The sequence below is a fragment of the Aspergillus karnatakaensis genome (assembly GCF_047715665.1).
Source record: "Aspergillus karnatakaensis strain CBS 102800 unplaced genomic scaffold BJY04scaffold_40, whole genome shotgun sequence".
NCBI lineage: Eukaryota > Fungi > Ascomycota > Eurotiomycetes > Eurotiales > Aspergillaceae > Aspergillus > Aspergillus karnatakaensis.
In genome coordinates this window covers 69,823-95,629 of record NW_027395752.1, presented here as the reverse complement: position 1 = coordinate 95,629, position 25,807 = coordinate 69,823, and the positions used below count along the sequence as shown (strand labels likewise).

General features: G+C 50.9%; 8 protein-coding genes and 3 non-coding genes across 11 annotated transcripts; 5 read left to right on the top strand and 6 right to left on the bottom strand.

Moving 5' to 3' along the window:
* Positions 1-241: 241 nt before the first annotated feature.
* Positions 242-4,330, bottom strand: BJY04DRAFT_102240 (SNF2 family N-terminal domain-containing protein). The gene is made up of 3 exons (XM_073707951.1): positions 3,869-4,330; positions 3,200-3,694; positions 242-3,144 (listed from the first exon to the last, which is right to left on the bottom strand). The coding sequence occupies exons 1-3, from the start codon at positions 3,930-3,932 to the stop codon at positions 350-352; spliced, it is 3,354 nt and encodes a 1,117-aa protein (XP_073568910.1). The 5' UTR covers positions 3,933-4,330; the 3' UTR covers positions 242-349.
* On the bottom strand, positions 4,331-7,397 carry BJY04DRAFT_102239 (1-phosphatidylinositol 4-kinase LSB6). Its single transcript, XM_073707950.1, has 2 exons — positions 5,613-7,397; positions 4,331-5,557 (listed from the first exon to the last, which is right to left on the bottom strand). Exons 1-2 carry the CDS (start codon positions 7,095-7,097, stop codon positions 4,730-4,732), a joined length of 2,313 nt encoding a protein of 770 aa, XP_073568909.1. The 5' UTR covers positions 7,098-7,397; the 3' UTR covers positions 4,331-4,729.
* A 231-nt stretch (positions 7,398-7,628) lies between these two features.
* BJY04DRAFT_194226 (uncharacterized protein) lies at positions 7,629-9,752 on the bottom strand. The gene has a single exon (XM_073712033.1). The coding sequence runs from the start codon at positions 8,776-8,778 to the stop codon at positions 8,455-8,457; it is 324 nt and encodes a 107-aa protein (XP_073568908.1). The 5' UTR covers positions 8,779-9,752; the 3' UTR covers positions 7,629-8,454.
* Positions 9,753-10,088: 336 nt separating this feature from the next.
* Positions 10,089-12,569, top strand: BJY04DRAFT_208841 (putative GATA transcription factor (AreB); the record flags this gene model as incomplete). Its single annotated transcript, XM_073714046.1, has 5 exons — positions 10,089-10,111; positions 10,635-10,967; positions 11,131-11,224; positions 11,564-11,752; positions 11,856-12,569. 5 exons carry the CDS (start codon positions 10,089-10,091, stop codon positions 12,567-12,569), a joined length of 1,353 nt encoding a protein of 450 aa, XP_073568907.1.
* Positions 12,570-13,777: 1,208 nt separating this feature from the next.
* On the top strand, positions 13,778-13,863 carry BJY04DRAFT_t114. The gene has a single exon. It is a non-coding gene; the product is annotated as a tRNA-Glu (tRNA).
* A 179-nt stretch (positions 13,864-14,042) lies between these two features.
* BJY04DRAFT_102219 (ankyrin repeat domain-containing protein) lies at positions 14,043-15,376 on the top strand. The gene is made up of 2 exons (XM_073707949.1): positions 14,043-15,285; positions 15,340-15,376. The coding sequence occupies exon 1, from the start codon at positions 14,334-14,336 to the stop codon at positions 14,976-14,978; it is 645 nt and encodes a 214-aa protein (XP_073568906.1). The 5' UTR covers positions 14,043-14,333; the 3' UTR covers positions 14,979-15,285; positions 15,340-15,376.
* Positions 15,377-15,994: 618 nt separating this feature from the next.
* On the top strand, positions 15,995-16,080 carry BJY04DRAFT_t115. Its single transcript has one exon. It is a non-coding gene; the product is annotated as a tRNA-Glu (tRNA).
* An 874-nt stretch (positions 16,081-16,954) lies between these two features.
* On the top strand, positions 16,955-18,962 carry BJY04DRAFT_220457 (putative MFS transporter; the record flags this gene model as incomplete). Its single annotated transcript, XM_073716880.1, has 8 exons — positions 16,955-17,035; positions 17,096-17,167; positions 17,221-17,353; positions 17,409-17,513; positions 17,564-18,191; positions 18,247-18,262; positions 18,310-18,427; positions 18,475-18,962. The coding sequence occupies 8 exons, from the start codon at positions 16,955-16,957 to the stop codon at positions 18,960-18,962; spliced, it is 1,641 nt and encodes a 546-aa protein (XP_073568905.1).
* A 555-nt stretch (positions 18,963-19,517) lies between these two features.
* BJY04DRAFT_194211 (uncharacterized protein) lies at positions 19,518-20,024 on the bottom strand. The gene has a single exon (XM_073712032.1). It carries the CDS (start codon positions 20,001-20,003, stop codon positions 19,755-19,757), a length of 249 nt encoding a protein of 82 aa, XP_073568904.1. The 5' UTR covers positions 20,004-20,024; the 3' UTR covers positions 19,518-19,754.
* A 2,982-nt stretch (positions 20,025-23,006) lies between these two features.
* BJY04DRAFT_t113 lies at positions 23,007-23,078 on the bottom strand. The gene has a single exon. It is a non-coding gene; the product is annotated as a tRNA-Glu (tRNA).
* A 787-nt stretch (positions 23,079-23,865) lies between these two features.
* On the bottom strand, positions 23,866-25,732 carry BJY04DRAFT_194208 (serine incorporator domain-containing protein). Its single transcript, XM_073712031.1, has 4 exons — positions 25,613-25,732; positions 25,485-25,564; positions 24,836-25,424; positions 23,866-24,791 (listed from the first exon to the last, which is right to left on the bottom strand). The coding sequence occupies exons 1-4, from the start codon at positions 25,661-25,663 to the stop codon at positions 24,084-24,086; spliced, it is 1,428 nt and encodes a 475-aa protein (XP_073568903.1). The 5' UTR covers positions 25,664-25,732; the 3' UTR covers positions 23,866-24,083.
* Positions 25,733-25,807: the final 75 nt, after the last annotated feature.

The window sequence follows — 25,807 nt, the reverse complement described above, 5'->3', positions numbered from 1 at the left end:
ATGGCATTTATTAGGATAGGATAGGACATGATGAAATTCATTATCTCATTAGCTGGGTAAATATGCTCTGCTGGTGTATCTGACTTGCGTCGTGTCTTCTTGCTCTTGGTTCTAGATCCTGGTGTGATATCCATAATGTGCTGTGATGCCGTTGCGTAAACAGTCGTAAGACGTAGATAATAGCGGAAAGAATGGCGAAAAGGAAACGGAAAGGACAATCATTAGGGCATGGAAAACGCGACGAATTAAAACCCGGGTATCAAGATAAGAAAAGCAAACCCAACCCCTTTCCAACCCAACCTAGCAGCAGAATATAAAACCGGAAATTCAAATATAAAACCATTAGCGATCATTTGAAGAGACTGCGGTATTCCCTCATCCGCTTTTCCTGAACCTCTGACTTGTCCAGCTTCCCGCGATTCAAGCTCATGTCAGCCAGCTGTTGTTTCTTCTTTGCGAGCTCGAAGATTTTCTCTTCGATGCTGTCTTTCATGAGGAATTGCACAGTGGTAACCTCACGCGTCTGTCCGAGACGGTGGACTCGGTCTATTGCTTGAGCCACGGCGGCGGGATTATACTGTGGTTCCATGATGTAAACGTTTGACGCAGAGGTCAAATTGAGTCCGACACCTCCGGCTCCGATTGTTGCAAGTAGGATCGTTATACTGTTGTCATCACGAAAGGTATCGAGTGCTTTGTTGCGTGCTGAGAGTGTCATTGTTCCGTCTAGACGTGTATATCCTGTCAGGCCTTGATCTCGGAGAGCGATCTCGATTAGATCTAGATGTGACGTCCAGGCGGAAAAGACCACGCTCTTCATGGGAGGTTCTCCCTCTAGGAGCCTGGCACTCTGCTCGGCCGTCGAATGTAGACTGGATAGAAGAGCCTTTGTTTTCGTGTGGGGACCTTCGTACTCCCCGAGGACTTTGGCTTGTTTTCGTGTGTGCTTCGCACGTGCCTGTTCAAGCAAGTATTCTTCTAGGCCGTTTGTGGTGATTGTTGAGTACGAAGCCGGGACCCAGCCATCACAGACCGTGCATCTGACATCAAAGGAACCCAAGGGGCCGAGTTTATCGTCGAACGCCTGCTGCGAAGAGGAGAAGCAATCCGGACATAGAACATCGAGGCAAGGCAGAACAATCGCGATAGTGTCATTTTTCGCTGAGGCTGCTCCGTTTGCGTCTGCAGGTGGTTCCTCCAACCGTTTGGTGCAGACCGCACAAATATCCGCTGATGACTCCCGCATCAAATTGAACATCTCATACGCCTTTTTGTCAGTCGCGCCCGCACCATCGCTAGGTCCCTCCTCAAGATCAATAGCATCGTGTACACTCAGTCCCTTGATCCGCGCTCGTTCATCCTCATCTAACAACTCCTTGCCGTGAGCACTGATCTGCCGTAAAATCATCATGGCTTTAAGAATGTGATGGTACATGCGACCTTTCATCTGCGTTTTGTCTTCGCCGGCAATCACACGCATCATTACGTTGGACTCCTTGCGGAAGAACTCGTGCAGCTGCCGCTCAGACTCGGTGAATTCGAGCATCACAATCTTATCACGTCTTGCAGGAAGATCAATCTTGTCCTTGACTCGCCGAAGTGTAAACGAATCAACCAGCACACGCAGGCTGGCGAGAACTGTTGCGTCGCCCGTCTTGAACCGGCTAAGTATATGCGTATTAAACAAGGTTCTCTCGCTATAAGGATAGAGTCCGAGAAACTTCGTTACCGAAAGTAAGTCTTCCAGTCTGTTCTGAATGGGCGTTCCTGTCACAGACCAGCGCCTCTGCGAGTGTAGCTTGAATATCGCCTGGGTTTGAGCTGCGCTTTGCTCGCGGATGGTATGGGCCTCGTCCAGGACGATACGGAACATGTTCATCTTCAGTAGTGGGCTCGCGCCTGCTCTCCTTGAGCCGCGGCCAGAAATCTCACTGAGAACTATACTGTATGTTGTGATGACCAAGTCATACTTTGAGAGCTCGTCGACACTGTTCGTTCGGGAAGATCCGTGAAAGACGTACGATGAAAGGGCATTCTCGAGTAGATGTTCCTTGATCTGTGACATCCAATTGTTGACAGTACTCAGGGGAACGACAAGAAGAGTTGTCTTTGTGTTGCGAATTCCTGGCTGGCTGCGTACCAGTTCAGACGGAGGGATCATGGTAGCCCACTCCTGAGCTTGTGTGAGTGAGGACGCGACCAAGGACAAGATGCTCAATGTCTTTCCCAAGCCCATCATATCAGCCAACAGTCCGCCGAAACTTTGCCGTGGTTCTTCGTCCATCGTGATACCGCTAATAACCTCCCGGAACTTCCTGCCCCCCTTGCTGATGGATTCTAGCCTCCAGAGAGAATTATTGTCCTCTTCTTTGGGCCCGAATTTGCGAGGCTTCTCCTTCTCCGTCATAAACCAAAGAGCTTGCTTTTGGTGACGAAGCAATGGCGTTGTAACAAGGGCGGGAGGATCCATTTCAGGAATGTTGTCGGCGCTTTGAAGTTGATCAAACATTTTCATTACCGCGTCTGTCACCTCCTCCGCCGTCCGTACTTCATAGTTAGTCCCAACCCGATTACGTGGTGCACCCGTTGGCGCATACGACTGTTGAAGAAGTCTCCTCTCGGCGTGGGGGTTGAAATTTGGAACTCCTGTTTCCACAGAGAAAGGAGCACCAAGCCAGATATTGCGCTGTCCAAGGTGGTGGCCGACCCTTTCGGCATCTCGACGGAGACCGTATAAATTTATCGAAGCTCGAAAGTTCGCTGAGCATGGAGCCCATGGCACTTCCAGAGGTTGCTTTGTCCGCACATCCAAGCGCGCGGTGATGTCGACTTTCAAAGCAGGTGAGTCTAAGAGAGGTACAAGCACAGCAGCAGTGTTTGAGTCGATCACACCGAACATCTTCTCGTTCGGATCCGATACATCAATGCGGTTGTGACCCTGGCCAGCTTGTCGATGAACTCCTAGCTTCATGGACGGCCACTGCGGGGAGTTTCCAAGGAAATTTTGTGCTTGCGCCGCCGGCATAGGGACCAGGTAAGCCTGGATCGATGCGTTCTCTAACCTTCCATAACATACCCTCTGATTGCTGAGATCAATGGAACCGGTGACCTGAAGCTCATCGTCATCATTGCTCGCCGATGCATCTAATACTAACGATTAGCAAGCGGTTTCAAGCGTATATACTAGCCAGCCCCATACCAAATGTCAAGTCCACAACATTGGGCGTTATGGCCGTGGAGCTTGAATTGCCCCCGTCATCTTCCTTCATGTATTCCCCAAGCCCGCTATTGCTCGTGATGGGACCTCTTTTTGATGTCTCTTTATCATTGACGACCTTCACTTTTTTGTAAGGGGTGCCGGTCCGCCGCTCCACACCGTGAATATTCTCGATCAAATTGCGATGCCGAATGTCGACGTCATCATCGGACTCAACCAGATTCACGCTCCGCTTGGTGTCATTAAAGTTGAAACCGGATGGATTCGTGAATTCCACATCGACATCGGGCGTCCGTAAAGTCTCCGCCTGGGGCGACAAGCTTGCACTAGTAGACGACGAAGTATGCGATCGCGAAATTGGACTCGCTCGGGCGGCAGACGGGTGGCGCTGGGGAGTCAAAAGACGATTCGCGACGGCAGTTCCAGGAGGTGCGATAGACGATGCGGTACCACGCTGAGGGTTGTTCGCGCCCTGACCTGTTCCTTCGTCAAGTGAGCTTTCAGAATCGACAATGATGGAGTCCTTTGGTGGGGTGGGGGTTCGTCTCGGAGACGAGTAGAGGGAGGTATATGGCTCGTTGTGTGATTCGGGACCAATGCACAGATCTGGAGAGCCTTCCGGCCAGGATGGGAGGGTGGTCGGGTTGTTACCATTCTTTTGAAGTTGCTTTTTATAGGCCCGGGGATTAAGCAGCATGTGCGCGTGAGAACTCATGCTGCTACTGCCCCCGTTGCGGGACTTGGAGATGCGGGCCGTATGCGACAGATTTGGGGTGGTAAGAACTAATAAAGAACTGGAGCTTGACGATCAAGAGAAGAGCTCAAGTAGGTGCAGAGAGTGAGAGAGAGCGTGGGGTTGCCATTCGAGCTTATCGGAAGGGATAGGACTCGAATGACGAGTGAGGGACGCGGTGGCGAGGAGAAGAATGGGACGTTCTAGGCGCGCAGAACTCTATAATCACAAACCAACGAGTGAGGGAGAGAGAGAAGAAATGTGAAACAGAATACGGAAAAAGAAAGCAACGAGATGTGAGAGAGAGGATGTGGAAGAGACCGGACTTGCTGCCTCTCAGTGATGTTGCCAAGACCAGATTCCGATAGCAAGATAAGATAGTCGACATCATCCCCGAGTATTCACCCCGACTTCACTTGAGGACCCGCCTCGACTTCATATGGAGGACACGCTCGTTTTGAACATCAGATAGTACCATTTCCTCCGGGGATCATGATTATTAGTAGTGAAACTGGCTATATGTCTATATACAATACAACATCATGGTGGTATTTTCCCAACCAAAGCCACTCCTAGCAGCTAGTAGACTCCTCATGCCAGTTTGCCCTAACAAAGACGCTAAATGGAAATGATATGAAGTTCAAAAGTCATGATGCGGGGGCTGAGTGGCGGTCAGGAGAGGAGGAAAAGATAAAGAAGAGTCATGCGAGAAAAAACATCTCTCGCGTCTAGTATAAAACACAAATGACCACAAGATAAAGGAGAACAATGATGCAGCGCTAGCACCAGGTGAAGACAGGGTTTTTGCTCTTGACAGCCTCTATCCGTTCGACGATGACTTTGCGCTGGTTTCCTTCCATGCCTTCCGCGGCCGCATACCCGAGATCGCCTTCCAGGTCGTCACTGCTCCATATTAGGTGTGCGCGTCCGCGACCACTCGAGACGGAGCCGTGTTGTTGGTGTTTGCTTGGCCGAGCAGGAAGTGATGGCCAGTTGCGATCGCCGTTTGTGCCTGGGCTGAGTACGTCGCCACTGTCACGACTCAGTCCGTAGTCGGTGGTGCTGGCGGTCCGTGGCCGTCCAGAATCCCGCGAATACCGTCCACGGGAGAGTTCAAATCGATTGGGGTTAGGAAGTTCACTTGGGGGCGATGCGAGTCCCAGCAAGTCTTGATCGGCCATTGATATGGCCGCGCCGATATCCATTTCTTCGTTGTCGGGGTCGTAGCGGGCATCGTAGCTCTTGACTTTACGTCGCTGAGCTTCCGTTGAAGGTCCACGGAGAGGAATAGCAACAGGGACATCCACAAGGTCGTCCCAAACGCAAACGCGGGTCCTTCGCGTGAGCTCGAGCGGGCCATGGTCTGGCTGTTTTAGTGTTTCCACCACGTTCCACGCTTGGCCTTTCATAACTGCAATCTGTCTGGCAAACATGCTCTCTTTGAAGTCGTCGTCCTGGGAGAACACGCGTCGCAAGGCCATTTGTGTGCCACTCCACCAAGCGGTCGATGTCAGGAGTGGGAGAAAGTGGTCCCGCGTCTTTTGGGAGAAAGGTTGTCCGATGAGGGAAACGGGTAGAAAGAGCCAGCCAAATGGAAAGCTTCGCCACTATAAAAGTTTAGCAAGATTAAAACTACCGACGGAAGCAAATTGGGGCACTTACAGCATCCGGGTGCTTCCAAGGCCACGACAGGCTGTTGTCGATCGCTCCAATTTGAATAGTGGCCTGGGGCTCCTGCGAATTCAATGGCGTTCCCGTACGGCTCACAGCCAACATCGTCTCATGTCGTCGGTACGGGTAGGAGGGAGAGGTGGTCTTGTCCGGAGATACGGAAACCGGTCGAGGAGGAACCAGATGATCGTCGTCGTCCTGTTGTTGCTCGTTCTGCTTTGGGGGCTCTGCTACGATCGAAACCTCTTCCGTCTTCCAGTCGATCTTGATCATCCAGTTATCCAAGCCACGGTCCGTGTTGCGCATTATATAGTCCAGGATGACCAATTTCTCCAGTTCCTCCCGGAAAGACTGTTTCAGACCCTCTGTCCAGTGAAATTGACGTTCTCGAGTTTCGTTCTGCGGTGATTGTGTGCGCGCATATTCTTCGGCAGCTTCTTCCTCGTCTTCATCGTCAGAATGTACCCCTGAGGGGCGGCAAGCCTCATTCCAGGGACGCTTCTTGCGCTTTGGAGCGTCTTGGGCTCGGAAACCAGTATTCGTCTGATCGGGCCACGGATGCTCTCTCAGAAAGAGATTTGCATCTCTATACCCCTTTAAGAAAACCTGAAAACTGCCCGCTTTTGGTGGAAGCGCCTTTTTGCCCATCCAGGCCTTTCTTCGATCCCAAAAGTCGTAGTAAAACGACTTTGACGAAAGCCAAACGATACCTGTATATGGAACCAGGTTGGTTCGGAGACGATCATCGAGCACATAGGCGGCAGCTTCGGAGACGTAGGACAAATTGGGTATCAAGCAAGCACGGCCGAAGAAGCAAGGAAACAGGTTCCGATGAATCCACTTGGTCCATTTCGGGTTCCGAGATGCATAGGGCTCCTCGTCCTTGGGTTTGAAGACTCCCACAACTTTTCCTTCACTATTGCGCGCAAAGTAGCTTCCCGAGCTCCCTTGAGAGATCATCCGCGGGTGGACACCCAGCTCTATGGCCAACCGCACGCTCTCCACGACCTCTTCAAAGCCTTCACGGGCTTTGAATGCGGCCGCCTCGACCTCTTCCGATTCCAGCTCTTCTGCGGTAATCGGTTGAACGCCATTTGGAGCTTGGAAAACGGAGTGGTAGATCTCGAGTTTCTCCTCCTCAAAGGTCTTTCCTTTGACACGATGGATCTTGAACTTCGAAGCTATCTCATCCGCCCAGCGCTCAAGGCGGGCATTGATCGCCTTTATGTCCACTGCAGAATTTCTCCGCCCTCGCCGGTGCTGTCCGCTCGATCTCCGTCGGTATTCCGGCGGTGTGGTTGGGGCTGCGGTGGCTCGATTTGAGATTGGTTCATATCGTGTTCCATAGGGATTAACCGTGCTGGACGTATGGTACAGGTCGTCGTCGTCCGAGTATTCGTAGGGATCATTAGCTCTATCTTCTTCCTCCTGCGCCAAACGGGCGTAACCAGACGTGGCAGGCCTATTCTTCGGCATGACTCTATCAACTAAAAAAGTAATTCAGAAAAAGAAAGGTGAATGAAAGGCGAGAAGACAAATTCGAGAATTAGGTGTATGGCAGACACGGCGGCGACTCTTTACGGCATTTCTGGGTTGGAATCCGGGGTATAAGGGGATGGAAAGCGCGGCTGCAGAGGAGGAAGGAATTGAGAGCGATGCGGAAGAAGAGCGCAGGAGACGCCAGTCAGCGGGAGGAAAGAAAAAGCAGCAGTTGGTAGGGACTTGGTCATCTAATTCGTGGTCGTGGTTATGTGCAGAAATGAGGACATCTGAAGCAAGCAGGGAGGCGAGAAGCTGGGCCACGTCCACGTCTGTATGAGAGGCCCTCGAGAAGTGGGCACGGGAGATTATGGTCGTACCATACTGTATAATACCCAGGCGGCGATCATTATGCCCGCCATGAGTGGCTCATGCATCAATACCGTCACGGGATTACACAGCTTCCATCCCGCACCGCCACAAATATCAATCTGCCATCCAGCTCCACCTGAGCTTCATCCTCCCTTAAGGGGCTTGGTCCCTTGGAAAATACCACCTTTGTTCCCTGGACGCCCCTGAAGATCTTCACTGGAGCGTCTTTTTGGGGCCGGCATATCCAGTCTCACTTGGTCTCTGGTACTCCGTACATCTGTGCCAAGTGTCGCCTTCAGCTCTTGCCCCGTTCCCAGCTTACATTGTATACACCCAGCAAGAGCATGGACGTCATTGATCTTTGCATCAGAGAAACAATTGTCTATCATACAGCAGCCTGGGCATTCCTGAGGCTAGGGAAGAAACGATCAACTGCGTTATAGCTTTCCACGGGTCCCACGTACGAAACATACTGATCTGGTTGTAGCACTGCGAGGCATCCCTTCGCTTTATCGACTCGGAAGGCTTCAGACAACATACCATGGCCCTTCAAGGTACGGACGGAACATTTCAGGCAAATCGGAGATATCAACCTCATGGCGTGGTGCGACATGCACCGTCTGAACCTCGAGGACCGAGTCCTAACGTGCACCAACCGGGTATAGTGCTGCAAGAATGCTGCCTTGCTACCAACAGCGGCCCCGTGTTGCTCGGTCCTTTCCTTCTACAATTATTTGATCACATCACCGGCGAACACTATGATGCACTGGTGGCCAGTTCTAGCCAGTCTCTCCTGGAGATGTCAGGGATATGCATCTGTTTGGCTCAAATCTTTGACGCTGGGGATCTCCTTCCCTAAGTTAAATGGTACAAGCCCATATGCATTTACTGCGGTACTCGACCCTGTATCTGTCGCGACACTTGCACCTGGGCAATATCGATAGCTGTTTGAGTCAGCGAGTACCCTTCCCAAAACAGCGAGTTAATGCGTCGCAATATCGCTGACAAAGAGGTTGCCTTTTCCGAAAATCTCTATGAAGATGTCCATACGGACTACCTCTTCGTTCATGATGGCATAGGCAGGGCATCTTAAGTAGTCGAGAGAACTTGTAACCAAGGGCAACAAGATCTTGAGTGACCACCGCACCCGAGTCAGCGGAGCGAATCGCACATGCCATACGAATGTCTGAAAAATCCGTGATAGGTACACGCTCAACACACCCCAAACGTAACCTGTGGATTTACCCTCGATAGAAAGCCCCAGCTGCTGGAACACCCATGAGTGACCTCCGTCTACACCAAGCATGTGCTTGCCTTGACAGCCTCGTCCGTATTAATATTTTGTCGAGAGCACCAGCTTAGATGAGCTCTTCCGTACCAACTACGAGGAGGTTGCTTCCTCAAAGACCGTGTTGGATTGCTGAGCCATTAACAACAGTATCTTCCTGCCACGGTGCTGCCTCGGCCTCCGCCAAGTGGGGGGCGAGGGGTGCTACCAGGATGAGCTGAGGCTGGTGATTTAACAAGCAATTCACCAAGCTATAAAGCTCTACATGTGATTGAGGAAGAGAATATCTATCCGTCCCTAGTGCACCACCTACTGGTTTCTGCTAGTCCCAGGAATGTTATCATGGCTGCAGCATTGCGCTAGATAGAACCGTTCGAATCGAGATTTCATAGCTAAATATCAACCCAGGCTCGGTCACCGAAGCCAAAAAAAGTTGTATATTCCCAATACTCGACACTGCAAACCGTCAGCTTGGCCATTGTGAACCTCATGACGAGTCAGTCTATTGAGGCCTATATCGACTTGGGATGGTGTCGACGAACGTTTGTTCCTCTATTGTCGACGATCCTGGTGTACTTGAGTCCACTACGTTGGCATAACCTAATAGGGCACCGCCCGGGCTTTTGTACTCTCGTCCTCGGCGTTCCGCCGGGGCTTATTGGGAGTCGTTAAGCCCTTCGAGATGCGGGGTAATTGATTGTGGGGGTATAAAGCCAGCGTCTAGATGCGGTGGAGGTAAATACAACGCCGGGCGTGACTGATACTAGAGTGCCGTGGGAGTTTCCAAGGCCGCTGGGGAAAGCATTTCTGGTACAGACCGTACGGAGTAGACTCGTTTGCATCTCATATGTGCCAACATCTAGCATGATACCGAATGTCAACATGGCAGCAGGACGGTGATGCTTGATCTAGAAAACTATGGTCTAGGTTCAGGCTCTTTGCCATTGGTGCCATAAAATCAAGGCAAGTGCAATAAACTGGGTCCAAGCACTATAAAATATGTTGTCTGATAGGGGTCTTGACTATCCTTCTAGCCTCCACCGAAGCAGTTATAATCAAGTATCTTTAAGATGGGATACGTGTGAATATGCAAGGCACACTAGTTTGTCCGTAATAGTTAGTGCAGCCATAGATATAGGTTGTGTGTCAGTTATTCGACCCATAACCACAGAGCAGATACTAGTTGGATGGTGAAGCATGAGATAGCAGGCTTCACAGCTAGGTTAAAAGACTGCACTCCTAGGTAGATGAAGCAGACAATTAGACTGTAGCAATGGTAGGGAATTGGTAGACAAGGGTTGAGAAAGTGGCCAAGAAAAGTGCCACAGATGGAGATCAATAATCGGCGATAGTATCGTCCCCAGCGCGATAGCAGAGTCCGATATCAGTCACCCTTTCTCTGACCCCATCTGCTCCGCCGATATCGTTTAATCTTGCTTATATCAACTTCTGTCATTTCTGCTTCCTACACGGAAGAGAAAGGCTTCATTGATTCTAGTTTTGCTTGACTTCTGCACAGTTAGATTGAAGCTGTTTAAGGGATCTGACTTCCTGGCTCTTTTCCTATCTCCTAGTTATCGACCTCCAAATCTTTCGCTCCTTATCCTACCAAACTTCCACCAGAACGCAAACAGCCTGCCTTCTTCCTTCAATTGCTTCCCTCAATCTATTTCTCGGGCGCATCACTGTCTAACATTCGTCAAATTCCGTTCGGTGAACGAAATTTAGAGGACATTCCCGCCCTTCCCTTTATGTGGCTGGTCCCCCTCGCAACAAACCGAGACCTTCCTTCCCCCTCGTCTCATGCAGCATATTGAGAAAAGCGTCAATTGACTCACACCGTCCTCGAATCGGTTAAGCAAGGCCGACTTTAGCAAGTTACACGCCACGACCTCCATCGTGGCTTCGCTTCTATTCCGGGCGTCGCCCATCGACCCGGCTCTTCGTCCTCCTTCCCCGTCGAACTCCCAGCCGAACGACCCTTATAACACCTCTTCCTCCGTCGAGAGCCAGTCTGCTACGGATACAGCGCAGGGATCCTCGTCTGCATCGTCGCAGTATTCTGGAAACCTCCCGGAGCTTGCATCGAGTTCGCTTGAGAAAAGTCCTGAGGGTGCTGAAAGCGCGTTCGCGAGCTCTCTTGGTCCATCTCTCCCGGGCTTATCTGTGTTAGCCTCAGTCGCGTCTGCGCCGACTTCGAATCTTCGGTGCGTACAATCATTCTAGATCTGATAGTTGTACTTCGGGCTGTGGTCAACGTGAATCGGCATTCTGGACTCGAAGTTTACGGAGCCGGCTCCTACTCTTCAATCCTTGCCTGCGTACTCTCGCCATTCTTCGAGATCACAAGCTAACGGGTTTATCGATTAGAACTTCGAGCAGCGATGCGCATATAGGTATGGCCAATATGACCTACGCGACATCGTCACCCGCTGCTACTACTGGAGGACAAGGCAATAATCCTGTGAGTCTACTCGTTCTGTTCATTCTGTATAATTCAACAGTCCTATTTTGCATTTTTTCCGGTGTAACTTTGCTTTTTCGTGACGGTTATATTTTTTCACCCGATCTGTTATCAGCGGTCTTGGCGCCGCACCACTGCGCGGCCTTATCATCGCAACCCATCAATAATCTCTCCCCCAATCTTATCAACCCTGCAATCTTCCTTCGTCCACTATCAGCACTCTCCCCCAACGCAGCCCCCTCATCTCCTCTTCCCTCCTCCTTATTCCTTTGCCTTGTCTTTACACTCAGTCAAACTATGGCAAGTACACTGGCTGATCAGAAACGTCCTCAATTACAGCCCATATGTCAGAATTGTGGCACATCCAAGACTCCCTTATGGCGTAGGGACGAACTTGGCTCCGTCCTTTGTAACGCCTGCGGTCTGTTCCTGAAGCTTCACGGTAGGCCGCGTCCGATAAGCCTCAAAACAGATGTGATCAAAAGCCGCAATCGAGTTAAGACTGCTGGTCAGGGTCCGAAGCGCAAAGTGAGTGCTCTCCATTCAAGATTTTTTTACGAGTTTCTCGGCTCTTGCCCCGGGTGCTTGAGCTTCGAGTGACGGTCGCTAATCACCAATTTGTCTTATATAGTCCGGTAGCGCAGCCGACGGAAATGGACTGTCCTCTGCGAGGTCAGAAGCGGGCACGCCTCCCCTCGGATCGCAATATCGTCGCGCGTCGCGCAAGATGTCGCCAGGCCATTCTGATCGCTCCAACTCTCCAGTACTCCGAATTGAAACCCCGAACCTTCCACCCATGCACCAATCTCACGCGCAGTCGCTTCATAACTCTAACATTGCGCCACAGCACTTGTTCGACAGTGTGACACTTGAAAACCATGCTCTCCCTGCCGCGAGCTCCGTTCCTTCCGCTCAGCTACGCCAGCCTTCTCCTACGTCGATATCTGCCCCAGCAGACCGCCATCATGATACTCCGCAGACATATGAAGATCTCCTGGCAGCGAACACATCCCTGAAGACTCGTGTCAGCGAACTAGAGCTTATCAATGGTCTCTTCAGAGGGCGTGTCGCCGAGCTTGAGCAGAGCGATGCGACGGCGCGTCGGTCGGAGATGATTGTTCGCGATTCCGAGGTGCGCCTGCGGCGGTCGCTCGACGAGGCTCAGCGACGAGAAGATGATCTGAAGCGCCGCATATCCGAGTTGGAGCGACAGGTCTCCGACTCAGTCAACAGCGGAAACCCCTCCCAAGACAACCCTCTCGAACCGCTCGCAAAGCGGATGAGGCTTTCTGATGTGGTAGAGCAACCTTCTCATTCACCAGCCAAACCGCCCAAGAGCATTTAGCGCCTGGGCTTGCAGGACCTGAGGTCGGGGCTCGTTGCAATCTGCACGAGCCGTCTGCTCCTTCAAGCGCTTTTGATACCCTTCGCGAGTCTTGTCCTTGGCTAGTTATATATCCGGACGAATGTTCTTTCTACCGCAGTCCTCGTCTCATCTCCGTTAATTTGCGTTCAACGACTCTGTTTGCCATAGATCCTTCTTAATCTCTCGACATGAAAGGGCAGCTACTGCCAGTGTGCAAAAAAAATACCCCTAACTGATACCACCGAAAAAAACACTGAAGATGGACCTAGAGGAGGAGTGACTCTGTTCAATGATTGTGTTTATAATTTCTGCAATTGATGTCTTATTTACCTCTTTTTGTTGTCTCTTTCACCCGACAGGAAAAGCAGCATCGGCTGCACCTGAAAAGTCTGCGTGATACGATGCGTGTCCTTGCCAGATCCAGATATGAACCCGGATCTGCTTATCTCTGGTATGACCCCAACTTTCTTATCTCCCGTTGGAGACGATGATGTGCGATGTGATGCGCTGGCTTGGGGTAGGGTAGGACGCCCGCCACCCAGCATCGTTAAACCCCAGCCACCAGATAACCACCAACCTGCCTTTCTTGTTCCAAGTTCCTCTTGACTATGTCCTTTAATCCGTCTATTTCTCTTCGCACTTGTTATTATAAAACCACTTTAGCTACTCTATTCGGCCACTCTACTATTTTATCACGAAAACGGTTGATGGACGCCTTGTTCAATTGCCTTGCAGGAGCACGATGGTACGTAGTACAGTAAGCCCGCTTATCTTCCTCCGGCCCTGTTGGTTTTCGTCGACCGAGGTCGGAATTCACGTTACCCTGATTAGCGGGTCGTTGGAGTCTTCACCTATGCTAAACTGCATTTTCGTGGCATTGTCGGATTTCAAAGGGTTCCCCACGTTCATACCAAGCAGTTAGACATGCAGATGTATATATTTCTGGGTCCTCGGCGCCCAAGGGTCGTTACTTCGGCGTGGAAACAGCATCCATCGGTTCCAAGAACGATTGCTATATAAGCTGCAAAATAATACCGTCACCCCGAGAAAAATGGTTTCATAGGTCTCAAGCTGATCCTGAGACGCTTGCTTAACGTGTTCCTTGCCCATATATCTCAGTTCCAAGCACTATACAAGAAAATTTGCTGTACATAGTGTTAAAGAAACCCACAACTATCAACAACTTCTCCGATATGGTGTAATGGTTAACATCGCCGTCTCTCATAGCTTTATAAGCGCACGGCAGCTCGGGGTTCGATTCCCCGTATCGGAATTTCTTTTTGAGCTGTTTTTGACGGTTAAAAGTGGGATTATGGGTGCCCCGTAGATATGCGAACGGAATAGGGCTTGGGGCGGTGAGGCGCTGAGGCGGTTCTGCCGGTGGTGCGGTCCGGATAGAGTTTCAGTTTGATTGGTTCGTGGACGTAAGAGTGACGATTCGACCACGGATAAAGTTAAGTTCTGCCGGGAGGGAAGTTTGTTTTTGTGTTACCGAGTTACCCTATTTTCTCGATTGACGGCGTATGGATCATGGGGAGACAGATCTAGTTCGACGAGAGTGCTGCGGGGGGTTTCGGCCAGGGGAGTCTGCTTGTTCGAGTCCCTCGTCGTCTGGGGCCTTCTCTCAGACGCCTACGCCGCAGTCGACAACGAGTTCTTCTCGCCATATCCGAAGCTACACGGCAGTTCGCCCTCTGAAGCTGCGCGAACGAAGTCAGCTGTGGGCTAAATGCACCCGTGATAATGCGACCCGCCAGCTCTGGCGAGATATCCATCCTATTCTTTCCGAGCGAGGTCGTTTTCCTGATCGCCACCGAGCTAGGTCCCAAAGACGTGTATTCTCTCGTACGAAGCCATCCTCGACTCCACTGCACACTCCTCGACTACCTCATCTCATTATATCAGAAGCTAGGGAGCAAAGCTGCCCTATGCTCCGCAGCAAGCGATGGCTCTGAAGCAGTTGTAGAGAGGCTTCTGAAGCGTGGAGTCAATGTGCGTTGGAAATCGCACTACTGGTCCTGCACATCCCCTTGGCAGTATGCGAAGCATCTCCGGAAGGCGGACGAAAGATCCGAATCTTCCTTCCAGCCTCATCCCATATCTTCCGCCGCCGAAAACGGGCACACGGGGATCGTTCTCAAGCTCCTCGATCATGGAACGGATGTCAACTTCAAGGATACTGATGGCCGAAGCCCGCTTTCCTTAGCAGCGCGCGGCGGTCATCTAGCCACGGTCCGAGCTCTTGTCAGGCGCGGGGCAAATATACTCTCCATTGATATGGACGGGCGCCGTGCTATTGCCATGCTGCATCGCAGGGTCATCACGAAATTGAGGATTATCTTCTGGCGCTTCTTGACACAAAGCGGCCGCGTCTCGAGCACACTATGAAGACCGAAAGGCATTTTATGATGCTTTATGCTGCTACAAGGGGTGATGAAGACCGCGTCAAAGTGCTTCTTCAACGTGGTATTGAGGTTGATTCCCAGTTACCGGTTCACAGCCATACCCCCCTCTGTGCAGCAATATGGCGCGGTGCACCCTTGAGCACGATTCGACTCCTCCTTGAAAGCGGCGCTAGCCCCAGCTCATCATTTTCCCGTGGGAGACGACAGGAAGTGTGCGGAATGCAAAGACTGAATGCTCAGGCGCCCTTGCAGAAGGCTATAGGGCGTGAGGATAGTTACGAGATCATCAAGTTGCTTATACAGCATAGCATGAGACTGGATATAGACTAACGTATACTACGCAGGCTGTTCCGCCCCGAGAAGTTCGCGGAATTCTGTCTACTTATCGACGCCGGTATGGATATTCAAGGCGATCCTCGTCTTCTCATATGTCTTTACCGTCGGGCAACGGAGGTGCAATATGGGCCGATTATCAGTAAGCTGGTGGAGATGGGTGCTGGCCATCTAGAGCATATTGAGGGGCCCGAGAGATTTCCACGTATTCTTAAAGCGGGAGATAGGCGGTATATATATACTCTTATGTGAAAAGCATTGACCTATAGGTTTAATTTCACCTTGCGAACACGCTCACAGTACGTGATTAGCCAAAGATGCCACCATCTGGCCACAGCCCATTCGTCTAGGTTAGTAGATAAAGAGCCATATGCGAGATGTTAACACAGTTCTAAGTGGAAGGAACGGGAATCCAAGCTTGGATTAAAATATATAGACGTTGCATCGACTTTATAGCAGCTGTGATACCTTTTTTATATCCCACTGGTGCTGCCCTAAAAACTGCAACGCTCTAACATAGATCGTCCGGTATGGGGAACTCAATAGCTGACCTTGAACCCTTTCTTACTGTAATACGATGCAGGCCCATACCTCTTGTCTAGGGACAGCACATACATTTTATGTTTGAATATAGTGTTAAAAGTCTTCCCAATCTTCAACAACTTATCCGATATGGTGTAATGGTTAACATCGCCGTCTCTCATAGCTGAGTAAGCGCACGGCAGCTCGGGGTTCGATTCCCCGTATCGGAATCACTTTTTGACCTCGTTTGGGTGGTGCTTTTTTTCGCGGTCGTTGTATGAAGTATCAGAAAGAGACGATTTTTGTTTTTGTGGTACGGGAGGGAGTCATGGTGACGTTCGTGCCTTCCTCAATGGTTTAAGCTTAATCGTTGCCGCAACCATAACAAGCGATCTGATATGGGTCTACATCTTACATGTTCAAACGGTGCATAGAGGGGAGGCCGTGGCCGTATAGCATTTGACGTGGCACAAGCTTTCGGCTGCCAAGAGCCCAAGATAAGAACTCAAGTATGCTGCGAACTCTAGGCAGGAGACTCATTTTCTGACACAAATTCTCGCATGCCCTGTAGTGGTATCCTTGATCCATGGCCGAATCACCAGCTCGAACCAAGGCAGGTGAGGTGTTTGCGTGACCTGAACCCGGACCAGACTGGGCCATGAGCACCGCCCTACGAGGAGAGCCGATACCCGGAATTTCTCCTTAGCGTTTCACTTTCAGAGCTGGGGGGAGCTGATCGTCGTCGTCACGCTCCTGGAACCTTTATCGGCCAGCCTGCGGCCACTTTGCCTTTCCTTATCATCCTGCATCTGTCGGTCGTTTCTGAGTTTTTCTTTGTGCTCTTCCTTTATTCAATTACTTTGTCCCTATTTCCCATCAATAGCCACTCAATCTAACCCATGTCCGTCCCTATCCTGCACCAACGTTGATCGCTATTGCGTGCTTGTTCACTCCCGATAACGGCTGCCATTTCATCTCCACGCGTCACTCTTTACTACTCCTCAACCGCTGCGGGGGAGCTTCGACCTGCGCATATCATCTGCGCATCTCTATGATTTATTAGAAAACAGTTAGAATCCGGGAAGAGGTAGCCCGACCGACGAGATGACGACGAGATCGGATCACAGGAAGCGCATTGTCTCCGTAGTAGCGGCGACGCTGGTGGCTCTTGCATGCGGTACCAATGTATGAATCCTAGACGATATTCAAACACTGGGGGTGTGAGATACTGAAAGTCGCGTATAGTATGCGTACTCCGCATGGGCGCCCCAGTTTGCGCAAAAGATGAAGCTCTCCTCGACCCAGAGCAACCTCATAGTAAGCGGCACCCCGCTCATGCAGAAGGTTACACATGTTGATATTTTGTCTAGGGTGCCGCAGGCAATCTGGGAATGTATGCATGTGGCATTCCCATGGGTCTGTTGACGGACAATCGGGGGCCACGACTTACTACTCTGATTGGGGCTGTATCCCTTGGGTTGGGGTATTTCCCGCTGCACCTTGGTATGATCCAGCAAGATGGGTTCTCCATGAGAATGAGCGTGCTGACAATCTACAGCTTATAACGGTGGCCAGGGATCTATGGGCGTCTTCTTCCTCTCTGTCTTTTCGTTCCTGACGGGTTTCGGGAGTTGCTCGGCTTTTGGGGCTTCCATCAAGACAGGTGCGTGTCTGGAATGTCTATATTGGATACATGCTGACATTGACTTTTAGCGGCGACAAACTTCCCTGAGCATCGCGGGACTGCAACAGCATTTCCCCTTGCTGCCTTTGGCTTGAGCGCCTTCTTCTGGTCGACCACATCAGCTATCTTCTTTCACAGCAACACTGGCAAATTTCTGCTCTTGCTAGCTATTGGAACATCTCTTATCAATCTACTGGCCTTCCCCTTCATGCGACTCATGGCACCCGCCCCGAAGGTGCCCTACTTCTCAGTATCCCCCCGCCGCTCATTCGAATCCCGCCAACTACGGCGGCCACGATCTACAGACCTCCGATCCGACTACGGAGACCACGATGAAGCAGGTATGCATACCTCCACTACCATCTTTTCCCAGTCCGCGGTCCACTCCAGAAACCACTCTACCGCATCACAATCGCAACCTCATGCCGATGTCAATTTTGATGAGCTGTCGTCGTTGGTTTCCAAGACGCCGTCGAGGACGTCCGAGGAGCACTTTCACGAGCGCGCCGCGGAGGAGGATGACGATGGGTTGTCCGATGTTGCTCTCAACTCACATCAGCCAGACATTAGGGGCTTGGCGATGCTTCGGAAGGTCGAGTTTTGGCAGCTGTTCTTGACCATGGCGCTGCTTTCGGGAATTGGGTTGATGACTATCAAGTATGTTGGCCCCATAACCCTCTTATGCTCCTATAATGTTACTAACGATTGATAGCAACATCGGAAATAGCGTAAGAACGACCCCAACGCCCACTTTGCATTTGCTAACCCTCCACAGGCCAAAGCACTCTGGGAATACTACGACGACAGCGCAACCCCGAAATTCATCCAACAGCGGCAAGTCATGCACGTTTCCATCCTCTCATTCGGCAACTTCGCAGGCCGACTCTCGAGTGGTGAGTATACCGCGCCTTTCCAAATACAGTCAACCTAACACCCCCAGGAATCGGCTCCGACATCCTCGTTAAGAAATTCTCCATGTCCCGCTTCTGGTGCCTCTTCATCTCCGCACTAGTCTTCACGCTCACGCAACTCGGCGGCGCCTCAATCTCAAACCCGCACCAGCTTGTCATCGTCTCCGCCTTTACAGGCATCGCCTACGGCTTCCTCTTCGGCGTGTTCCCATCCATCACGGCACACACGTTCGGAATCAACGGTCTGTCTCAGAATTTTGGCACGATGACCCTCGCGCCAGTATTCAGCGGGAACGTCTTCAATTTGCTTTACGGGAGTATTTTCGACCACCGCTCGACTGTAGATGAGAATGGGGATCGGGAGTGTCCGGATGGGCTCGCTTGCTATCAGGTTGCGTACTACATGACGTTTTTCTCGGGGGTTGGTGGGATCTGTGTTTGTCTGTGGAGTATCTGGCGGGATCGGAGGCTGCATGGGGCTGCGGGGGGGAAGGTCGAGCATGATAGACTTGCTTGATTTGGTCTGATCTTGGATTGCATTATCTCGGGAATATAATGGCCTCAGCGGCTGCATAGGGGGGCTTCGGTAGCAGAGGACGAGATGTTCGCGACTCTTGTTTGGCCTGCAGGAGCAGGGGAGACACGCTCAAAAACAAACCAAAACAGGATTTTGACATAGGTGAATCGAAGCCCGAGCTGCGATGTGGAAGTAGAATAGACGTGTTGTTATCCTACTCCCTCCTGATATCTAGTATAGTTATATAGCACACATTCGGGTAACATAGTCGATGGATTGACCCACAGATCGCTACCAATTCCTGGCGGCAGCTGGATTGCCTGATTCAAGGACATACACTTCTACCCTCATAAAAACTTCCCCAAAGACATGCTGCTCTTCTTCTGCCACTATTTTTTTTTCTAGCCGCCGCATAATCCAGTTAGATTTTACCACCAACTGCGCCGCAAATCACAGCTCTCCATCATGCCAACGAAGAAGCCGTACACCACTTCCTGCAAGAAATTCTTGCTAGAAATAACAGTTAATCTACATTCTGCCCCATACTGATAAAGTAACATAAGTAACCTGTATATTATCTAGCCACTGACCGGGTCCGAAACACCAGAGCTGCGGTCATCTCAACCCCGGAAGCGAATAAGATCCACCTGGGCATTGCTCCCTCTACAGCCAACGATCTACCCACTATCAAAGGCGACAACCTCAATCCTACAATCACCATTCCTTCCCTCAACAACCCCAGACACGTCACTGGAAACCTCTTTGAAGTGGAACTTTCAAAGAAACAGCCGGTTACAGTCTCCACCAGCGAGGCCCACCACTAACCCAAAGGCTGCAATGCGCCCTAACTCGAGATGTCCTACTCTTTATATTATCAGAGATAGCATTTAGAAGGCCTCTTTTGGATGTGTCACGGCTGTTAGCGATCCAAATATTGGCCCAGAAGCTACTTTCAGAGATGCTGCCTCTGGCGCTGTTGAAAGTAGGCGTAGTCATATCGCGTCCGCAACATGAATATCCTCGCTGAGCGTTTATTAACATCGGCCTTGATCTCAACGATAATCTCGGGGGCTCTAACCAAGTTGTCAACACCAATGAATTCGGCATAATCAGCGAAGGCAAAACCATGTTCGTCATATCAGCAAGACAGTCAGGACCGTTGAGAATGCCGACGGCTTGAGAAACTTCCCGGCTGCAACACGATCTGTCTGGCCCGGACCCGGAGGCTATGAGAAGGACTGCTGCTATGGTTTCCAGCCATTCATAGGAGCGCCAATGCAGGTCAATAATCAACACAACGCTCCACCTCCGTACGCTGGATACCCGTCATAAGGAACTATTATCTAGGCGATAAGCAAGGGAAATTTGTAAGACAAGAACAATGGTTCCTATTTCATCTTTAGAGTAGTAGCAATATCGATGAACGCGTTTCGCCTCTCCATATCCTCATCGCTGATCTCATCCGCTTTCTCCTTGGTGATCATCGCAGTATTGAGCCTGCCATAGCCTGGTGTGCCAATATGATCAAAAGGCACAGACGGAAACGAGGGAGACGACGACTGACGAAACCAGACTCTAGCCTAGGATTGAACAGATCCTGTTCCGTGTCGCCAACATATGTCTCTCGGATAAGGCCCTTGTTCACGGAATGGCGTCCATGACCAGCCAAGAGACCAGCGGCATTGTCATCAATACCGCTAAGCTTTGTATCGACGTGAGTTACGTCCTGTAACGCACCTTTTCGAATCGAGGTTGGAACAAGGTGAACCTTGACCCGACTGATGTGTTTGTCGACACCAAGGGGCTTGAGAGGGTTAAACATCAGGCTTCCATGCTCGACCAGACTGCACAGGACGGGCAGATCAGGCCCGCTCCAATCGACAACGGGATCATCCTGCTTGGCAACTTGGACCAGAAGTTCTTCGATGGTCTTGGGGTTGCCCTCCACCATGCCGAATCTCAACGCCAGGATCAACAGGGACTTGATCGGGCACACGATATTGTAAACGGCTTGGGATGCCGGACTCAAGAAGATATCATGATTCTTGGCCGGGTCGTCCCTAATGTAGTCAGTATGATGTAACCAGATATGGGGATTGACGTACTTATGGCCTTTACAGGCTCGCAGCGTGATAATACACTCGAAGTCCCGAACAGACAGCCCTGCATGCTGATCAACCTTGGTGAGGCGGAGTTCAACATCCCCCCAACAGAGCCACTCGTCCTTCTTGTAATGCTTGCTTCGAGCGATGTCACCGGACCTGCAACCCAAGGCGTACTGGAGCGTGACACCCAACGCAAGCATCAGCGTTCGGTCCCATCAGGGTGCTGTTGTTGAGGTGGTCCCTAAACCATGCGCGGAGTATCTTTGTGGCAGTCGGAAGGCCAGGTCGCTCGGCCATGTTAACGGACAACAGATATCCTCGATATGAGGAGAATACAGTTCATCCCTGGGTTTCTGATTCAGCATGGCCTAACCAAGATGCATGAGCCAACAATCTCCTTACCCAAGACGGGGGTCAAATGGAGCTTCCAGCGTGCTTCAACATTGTCCATCTTGACCTTGGTTCCAGGAGCCCCAAAAGCTGCCTTGCTCTCCTTGCGCAGTCTGCATTCTCATGCATTCTCATGCATGATATAATCCATCACAGACACCAGCTTTTGCGGACCTGGAAGAGACTCATTTTTCGCCGGGATTGTAGCCCTCGAAAGCTGCTGGTACAGAGATATTCATCTCGAATGAGTGACAGTATCAGGCGAGCGTTGACCCGGAGAACCACGAGTTAGACGACCTCACTGCCAAATCGAACGACTACTCACCTGAGACTGATTCGAAGTTGGCTGACAAGATGACTGGAATGACCGTGGTAAGGAAAGTGGTAGACGGACAAATGAAGAGTGTCGACCGAATTACTCCCCAGCTCGGATAACGAACGACAAACGATGAAGAGAATGATTGTATCGAGATGAGCTGGTGAGAACGAAAGCAGACTGATGGAAGGAGGATGATGCAGGTAGAGGGAATGGCAACGGTGGGAGATGGCAAGAAGAGGACCTCAGGTAGCGGTACGGTTGACGAAATAGGAAGGCACGATCCAGGTCCACAGGTCGGAGAGAAGACCAACTCGCTCCCGTCGCTATACTCAGGCAGGATTCTCGTAGACACAACCCCCTAGGCCGTTGCCTCAAGAAATCGCATTCGATGAACTTTCTGAGCCACTTAGCTTGAGCGAATCTGGTTATGGCACAGACAACGCCTCTTCGCGCCTAATCCGCGTTAGCTATACCAAGGCTCTATGACTCTGCGGGATAGGTGATAATAGTAGCCCCAGGCTTATCTTGGAGGCCTTTTTAAAATATGCACTCTAAAACCATATAGGAGACAAGATCAATACCATCCATATACATGCAAGGTTGAATCTCAGCTACCTCCCATCCTGCTACCCGCATTTCTCGCCCCCTAAAGACTACCTTTGTGCTTCGGACCATGTTCTAACGCCCACTGGGCCTACAGTCTCTCCTAGGGCTTCCTGCGGCTCGACCATTAGTTGACCATGAGCGCGACTTGACTTACCAGGCTCGAGGGGTGGAATGGAAGACTAAAATTGAATAGGTCATAACATTCGGAAACATGGATTTATAAACTGGTCCTGGTCCGATGTAAGCCCTAAACTTGAACCATCTCGGCATTTTGCAAAGAGGCATCATTGAAGTTAGTTACCCGGGACGAATTCGTAGCAACAGAACAGATAGCTCTTTGCCTGATACGACCTGCTACATATAGTAATCTTGAGCCCGCTCTTCAATCCCATCTCCTATCCTCGTGAATGCATACCGAACATACTCCGATCTATATATACCTATACTGCAGACGCGGCAGGCATGTATGCCAGATGACGTAGTGTACCTCGGCAAGCAACTTACTAAGCGCCGGCGGCTGACGGGCCAATCAAGCCCGACCCAGCCCTACATCCGCCCGAAAATTTTGATATACCCACACCAACCCACAACGCTCCAGCAGCATCAAAAACAGTTAAAAAGAGATTCCGATACGGGGAATCGAACCCCGAGCTGCCGTGTGAGAGACGGCGATGTTAACCATTACACCATATCGGATTGTGATGGAGATTGAGGGGCTTTTTGTGCAATATCAACTTAGGCCATAATGGGGGTTAGGGCTCAAACCACTACTCAGGAGGCCCCATTATGGCCTAAGTTGATATTGCACAAAAAGCCCCTCAATCTCCATCACAATCCGATATGGTGTAATAGTGGAATCCAAATACTGGAGGAGGGAGGAGGGGGGAGGAAGGGTGGCAGCGCCACCCTTGCTTAACTACCTTATATGTTGATTGCAGTGGCGAACCACCGCTATAACTCATTAGAACCAAGGCATTGCAGAGTATACACGTGAATAAAATTTGCGATAGTTGTAGATTTAGTACTTTGTGGTCCGTAGGGCAATATTCAGGAGGATATATCTAGGGGGTAAACCCCCTAGAACCCCACAACTCCCCAAACCCCGGTCTAGGTCGACCGAGTCGAGTCAATGAAATTACAGACGCAGAGTCAGCAGTAGCTATAGGGCTATACTCTGTAGCCCGGAGAGATATTGCTAGGGGGGAACCCCCCTGTATCCCCACACCCTACGGTAATATGGTAGCTTCGTTCTGCGGTTAGGAAGTGGTAATTGACGGGTATGTTCTTTTGGTGTCTCTTTCCTTGACTAGAGAGAGAACGGTCTGGAAGTCTCTTGGTAGTTTGAGGATGGTGATGGTTGTGGCGAAGAGGTATATATGAGGGTCTACGTATAAACATAGGGTAGGGGTTACAACCCATAACCTTTCCAGGTCGGATATTACGATTGACTGATACGGTAAATCACAATATGAACATATGAAGATTGAGATAAAGATGCATGCTCTATTAAGTAGAGAGCTAGAGTATTTACAGGTAAGTCATCTAACTAAATAAGACGCGAACCTGCCCATGGCGTTGGAAGCCACCAACATAACGAATGACGGGATATCAATACAACAATAAAAGCCCAAACCAAACAAAAACAACTAGCATAGAGATGTACCAAAAACCAACCAAACTCCTCTCACCACGACTACCACACTAGTACATATCAAACCTGTCTGGTAGCAAAATTGGCGCAACAAGCGTCCACGTATAGATTGCATAACAAACCCAGGCACTGATGATCTTCACCCATGAAGCCCAATAGGTCCTACCCACCGGCGCAAAATCATCCACGGACTCGGGGTCCAGATTCTGCGTAAGCAGCGTAGCGACCCACGTCGTGGCGAGGAAGAAGATAATATGGAAGAGGGAGTAGTTGTACTGCGTTGAACCCCGTTCGTCATCCTTTGCGTTGTTATAGTCATCGTCATCGTCGTCGCTGTCGTCGAGAGCGCTGGCGGGGAGACTGCCGCTTGCGACGGCGGCACGAAGGGCTTCGGCGCGCATTTCACGGCGAGTGGAGGGTTGTTGCGTTACGAGGCCGTGCTCGTTATCATCCGTTAGCTCGATGTGGCCTTTGGAGCCGAGCGCGAAGCCCTGTGTTGCGGCGCGGGTGGTCGTGTAGGCGATCGTGGCCATTGTGACGAGGGCGCCTAGGACGATGGTTGCGGTGCGGGTGCCGCGGGCACGAATGAGGGGGTTGCATTGGCGGTCGTCGGGTTCCATGGAGACGGCGGAGAGAGTGAGGTAGGTGCAGTATGCGGCTACCATGGCGGCTTGTGCGAGGCCAGCGCGGGGGTTGTGTTCCTGGACTGCTGGTTGCACGGAGATGAATGAGATGATCAAGAAAACGATCAAGTTGATCTGTTTGGTTAGCGTAAGAGCAAGACGAGGGGAGAGCAACATACCGAAATAGCAGCCTGGTTCATCGCACACCCACTCTTCGCAAAGAAGATGTACATGAGAATCGTCATTGCAATCGAAGCAATAAACATCCCCAAGGTAGACCCAATAAGCAGGCCGCGCCACATCCTCGAATCATGATCCTCGATCTTCTGCAAGCACAGCTCCGCCCACGTATGCGCCAAATCCACGAGCAGAATCAAACCAAGCAGCAAGAACAGCATCGCGCAAATGAACGCAATGTAATGCCCATAGACAAAGAAGAAAGACTCCGGGATGAAGAATGACATAACCACAAACAGCAACCACAGCACGATCTTCGGACCCCAGAAGCCATTCTGCAGCGCCGCACGCCCGTCCTTTGATGACCGAACCCCAAGCAAGAATCCGGCGAGGATCAGGTGGAAAAGACCCAAAGCGAAGTTGATCCTATGCACCGCAACCCACCCATAACATTCTTTCCCGTCACATTTTATCTCCATGTAATCTAGAGTCAGATGTTGAAGTTTCTTGAGCGCCCAGGGCGTGAGCATGATCCACGATACGATCGAGTTGATGAGCAGGATAAAGGCGTATGCGATTCGCGTAGCCATACTGCAGTAGCAGAGCTGTCAGCCAGACCGATCAATTTGAGTTGCTAGAGTCCGCGCATACCTGTTATTGAACTTTCCACAAGCGCTGCACACAGCTGAGCATGTTGCAGCGCCGCAACATGAGCCGACCGCCGTGAGGATCTAGGCTGCCTGTCAGTCGAGATCATGGTTGAGATGGCGACAACGTACCGTGCCGGCACTTGGCAGCGCCAGAAATGGTATGGAGAGGAGAGCCCCCATCTTGAAGTCTTAGGTGTTTCGACAAAGTCGTTAGGTTGTTGACAGCGTCGCTATGGAGGAGGATGTTGGTGCCCGGTGATGCAACCGATATCCGGCGCCGCCTTCGTCATGTGCCGCGCTAATAAGAGTGAATCACGTGGGTAA